The sequence below is a fragment of the Cebus imitator genome, unplaced genomic scaffold (genome assembly GCF_001604975.1).
Source record: "Cebus imitator isolate Cc_AM_T3 unplaced genomic scaffold, Cebus_imitator-1.0 Scaffold20, whole genome shotgun sequence".
Lineage (NCBI taxonomy): Eukaryota > Metazoa > Chordata > Mammalia > Primates > Cebidae > Cebus > Cebus imitator.
This window is the reverse complement of record NW_016107335.1, coordinates 8021822-8026317: the sequence shown is the minus strand read 5'-3', so window position 1 is coordinate 8026317 and position 4496 is coordinate 8021822. Positions and strand designations below refer to the sequence as shown.

The 4496-nt window shown below is 63.6% G+C and overlaps 1 protein-coding gene across 1 annotated transcript in view; it reads right to left on the bottom strand.

The window, feature by feature from the left end:
* KCNH2 (potassium voltage-gated channel subfamily H member 2) overlaps positions 1-2899 on the bottom strand; it is a 34203-nt gene extending 31304 nt beyond the window's left edge. The window contains exon 1 of the mRNA XM_017520501.2: positions 2422-2899. Coding sequence (XP_017375990.1) covers positions 2422-2497 — 76 coding nt within the window. The 5' untranslated portion in view covers positions 2498-2899. The remainder of the gene's footprint in view (positions 1-2421) is intronic.
* Positions 2900-4496: the final 1597 nt, after the last annotated feature.

Genomic DNA, 4496 nt, shown 5'->3' with positions numbered 1-4496 from the left:
GGGGAGCGCTCCCTGAGCCACTCCTTGCCCTGAGGCTCCCTAGGAAATCACTCCCCAGTTATCTGAGGATCCCACCAGGTCAGTACCCCCTGGGACTTATGCAGCCCCTCCAAGGGCAGTCAGGAGCTGAGGGAAGCAGAGGATGAGGGAAGTAGCCCGTTGAACACCTGGGACACTGCATTTCATTGGGTGCTCTGACAACCCCATAAGGTAGGTGTCATTATCCTCCTTTTATAGATGAAGAAATCAAGGCTCCAGAGAAGTTCGGCATCATGCCCAGGTCTTGCAGCTTGTAAATGACAGAGCCAGCTTTTGAACCTTGGTCTGGCAGAGGCAGAGGAAGAAGCTGAGGGTCACAGGCAGAAGCCAAGGTCATAGGAAGCAAAGAGACGGAATGGCAGCTCCAAACCCTGGAAACACCTGGAGCCTGGGAGGGGCCTGAGACATTGGCTCCACTTGTAGGAATAGACCCAAGCAAGGGGACCTGCTCGAGGGATGTGAAGCCTTCCTCACATCGAGGATAAGCACCCCCATGGTTCCATTTCGGCCACACTTGGCTCCCCGACTCCAGGCCTGCCCCAAGAGCCAGGCTGGCGAGTGAACAGCAGGCAGGCAGCAGCCTCACTTATGCCCGGCAAGACGCTCCTGGGATAAGAGCTTTTTATAAACAGAAGTTTCCGGCCACTTTGGCCTTTAATGCTGGGGATTTTAGTAGCAGTTGGAATTCTCCCCGTCCCCTCCTTAGCAGGCACAGCCCTCAGGCTGCAGCCCTAGGCAATCCTATGTGCAAGGCCGGGCTGCTGCAGGGCACCCTGAGGCAGGACCAGGCAGGTGGGACTTGCCTCCTCCCACCTTTCTCAGCTCTCCCTTCCTGGCCCCCAGGAAGTTGCTTTTTGGAACAGGGTCATCTTTCCGTCAGTTCCCAAGGCCCCCCCAGACCTCCCAGGCAGCCATTAATTCCAGGAGTCAGGGCTTGCTGTCACCTGAAAAGACCACCAAACTCAGCCTCCAGCTCTGCGGCAGCCCAAGGCAGCCCAGAGGCCCAGCCACACACCCCAGCTTCTTAGAAGAAAAACCACCCCTTGTCCTTACTCCCAGGGCTGGGAGAAAAAAGCAAGTTTCTTCGAAGACATACCCCACCCCCACACACACACACCCTTCGCTGAGATCCTGGAATACAGGGATGGGACAGAAAGCCTGCCCCTCCGCTATAGACCTGGAAACTGAGACCCAAAGAAGGAAGAGTCACTCAAGGTCACACGGCAGTCAGTGGCAAAGGTGGGGCTAGAAGCCAGCACCCTCCCACACCCATCCCAGCCTCCCCCTGAGCCCCCCCACAGGCTCCCCCGGGCCCACCCCTGCCTCTCCAGGAGGCCCTCAACCAGTGTCACTGTCTCCACCCCCTCAGGATCATCTTGTTCCTCCGCTTCACACAATACTGACCGTTGCACTGACCCCTCCTTCCCCCCACCACCATTACAAGCACACGTTGTCCTGTGCTCACAGGGTCATGGGCAAGGAATGTCATCCTCTCCCAACTCCCAGGGCCCTTGGCAGTCACACCCACTGTGGCTCATGCAGCCTTAGGGACAGGCACATGAATGCTACTTGGATGCAAACCCACAGCCAGGACATTTGCCTACCATGGGACCCTTCTAGAAGCCTCCCTACCAGGCCAGCATTGGGAGTGCTGTAGTCCCAGTCCCCGTAAGGGAATTAGGTGACAGTGCCCAGAGCAGGAAAACCCACAACTTGGGGGTACCACAGGGAGCTAGTTACCCTCAAAGCCCAGCTCTTGCTCCAGGACGCCCTGTCTCCACAGGGCCTATAAGCTCACAGCCTTGTCAAAGGTACCTCCCGACCGCCCATCCAGGGTCTAACTCATGGGTGACACATGGGCTCAGGGTCATGCACACACAGCACACACATTCGAGAGCAGATTATGGGCTGACCCTGCATCCTCGGCTTTCCAGTCCTTCGGGCACCACATAGTCAAGATGGGCAAGATCAGTGTGCGCGCCGGACTCTAGGCATCCGAGGGTATGGGTCATACACATTCTTATGCCCTTGCACTCACACGTCCCCATCCACGTCCAGGCACCCAGAGTTGGGGACACCTGCACACTCCCATCCCATATCCCTTCCCTGCACACTCAGCGTGTCGCACACATTCTCCGATCCCAAAAGCCTGCGCTGAGCTTCCCGCCCCAAGCCCCAACCCCAAGCCCTTTGCCCGGTGCCCACTGCCCAGGAGCACCAGGCGTTGCCCCCGCAGTCCCCCACCAGAGCCTGGGGCCCACCAGGCCCCATTGACTCGCACTTGGCGTTGCACACGGCCCGGGCACGCCCCCCCATCCACACTCAGAAGAGCTCGGCCCGCCCCCAGAGCCCCCTCCCCGCCCAGCCCCCTCCCCCACTCACTCTGGCCCTCAAACTTGCGGATGATGGTGTCCAGGAAGGTGTTCTGCGGCGCGACGTGGCCCCTCCGCACCGGCATCCTGAGCCCATGGGCGGGCCGGGCGGGCCCCCACCCACCCCGGCCCGGCCCGGCCCAGCACTAGGCTTCGGGTGGCCCGGCCGGGCCGTGGTCCCAGCACCCCGCAGCCAAGCCGAACACGGGCGGGGCCGAGACTGGACTGCGGGCGCCGGGTCCTCGCTTGGCTCCCGGCTCCCCGCTCCGAACAGCGGGCCCGGCCTGGAGCCGCCTGAGCGCGAGTCGCCTGCCGCCGGCACACCTGTCTCCCGGCCCCCGCCGAGCCGCGGGGCCCGCTCCGCCGCGTCCCCGCGCTGCGCTCTGCCCTCCCGAGCGCCTGGCTCCCGGCTCCCGCCTGCCGCCGCGCCGACAGCCGCTCCGGCGCCCGCGGCTCGGGCAGCGCCTGCGGCTCGGCCCGGCCGCGGAAGGGTTAATGCCGCGCGCGCCCCTCCGGCTCCGGCCCCCGCCTCCCGGCCCCCTCCCGCCTGCCGCGCGCCCGCAGCGCCGCCCTCTCCCCGCCACCCCGCGCGCCCGCCCTTCCTATTGGCTGAGCCGCGCAGAGTGCTCCCCCCCGCGCCAGCCCCTGGCTCTGCCAGGGAGCCCCCGGGACTCGCGCGCCCCAAAGAGGGGGAAGGGACACTTAGGTTGGGGAAACCGTGAGGACAGGTGCCACGGCCGACTTGGAGGCGGCCGGGAGGGAAAAAGGGATTCCACCCCCCAGATGAGCGGCCAAGAAACCTGATTTGAAGGGAAACGGCGGGTCCTTCCGCCCTGGTTCCCCACCACGCCGAGCACCGGCTTGGTACACACAGCGTGCGCTCAGTGCCTACTGTGGGTGACCGGGTCAAGGCCTGGGCCCTGCGAAGACGAGCCTGGGGTCAAGGGAGACCCGGGAAATAGGAAGAGCAAGACAATCTGGAGGCCCCAGATCAGCAGAGATTTGAAATAAGGGAGGGTGAAATTTAGGAGGGGCACGCCCCCTGCCCCAGCAGACACACACACACACACACACACACACACGGAGCCCTCTCCAGGGCTCTGCAGGACTCTGCAGGGGGATGTACAGAGAGGGACATTCTGACAGCACTTGCGGCCTCCTAGCTGCAGGATCAAAGAGAGGCCCCTGAGTGCGAGGTTCCAGCCGGGGGATCCCCTTGTGCGAGCGGCCCGCCCTCCCCCGGCAGCACCGGGCCAGCCTTGCGGGCCCAATCGGAGGGCTCGGGGCCCTGCGGCGGCGGCCACGGCCCAGCCCCTCCGAAAGTCATGGCCTAGCCTCAGGCCCCTCCCCCCGGCCAGCTGGCTCGCTCCAGCTGCGGCTCCCTTATTTAGGCAAGGAGGCCTGGGGATGCTCAAGGGCAGGCGGGGTGGGGTGTCTGCCCGCCGCCTGCTCATCGCCTGCATGGGTCTGAGTGAGGGTCTCGGGGCGCAGTGTCCTCGGACTTAGCAGTCAGGCAGGGCCCCGGGAAGGCCAGGGCGGGGAGGCGAGTGTTGACAGCTGAGTGGGCGGGCGGGGAGGGAGGAGTCGCAGCTGAACAGCCGAGGGTCCCCTCCCTGCAGCCCGATCAGAGACCTGTCTAGATGGATGGGGCCATGTGGGGGCTTCTGAGGGCTTGCAGCTGCCTTTGTCCTTGGAGCAGGGGCTGGGTCTTGTCACCAGCCAGAGCCATTCTGGCTTGTGGGGGGAGGGGAAGAACAAAGGGCAGGGACGGAAGCGGAGTCCCGAAGGAGGAAGGAGAAGAAAGAACTGTCGCGGTGAGACCACCCCTCCCAGACTCTCACCTTGCACCCAAGAACAAAAAGATGCAAACACTGGGGCCAAATGGGGCCACTGGCCAGCAGATGACACTCTTTTTTATTTGCTGGTGGGTGGGCAGTGACTCAGGGAGGCAGCCAGTGGGAGAGAAGGAGGTGGCTCCACCAGCTGATGCTAAAAAAGTCCAGAGGCTCTTGCCTGTGCAGTTATTCCTTAGGCCCTCCCCACTGCCAGCAGCTTCCTCACTCACCCCCCAGGGGCCCAGGGCCT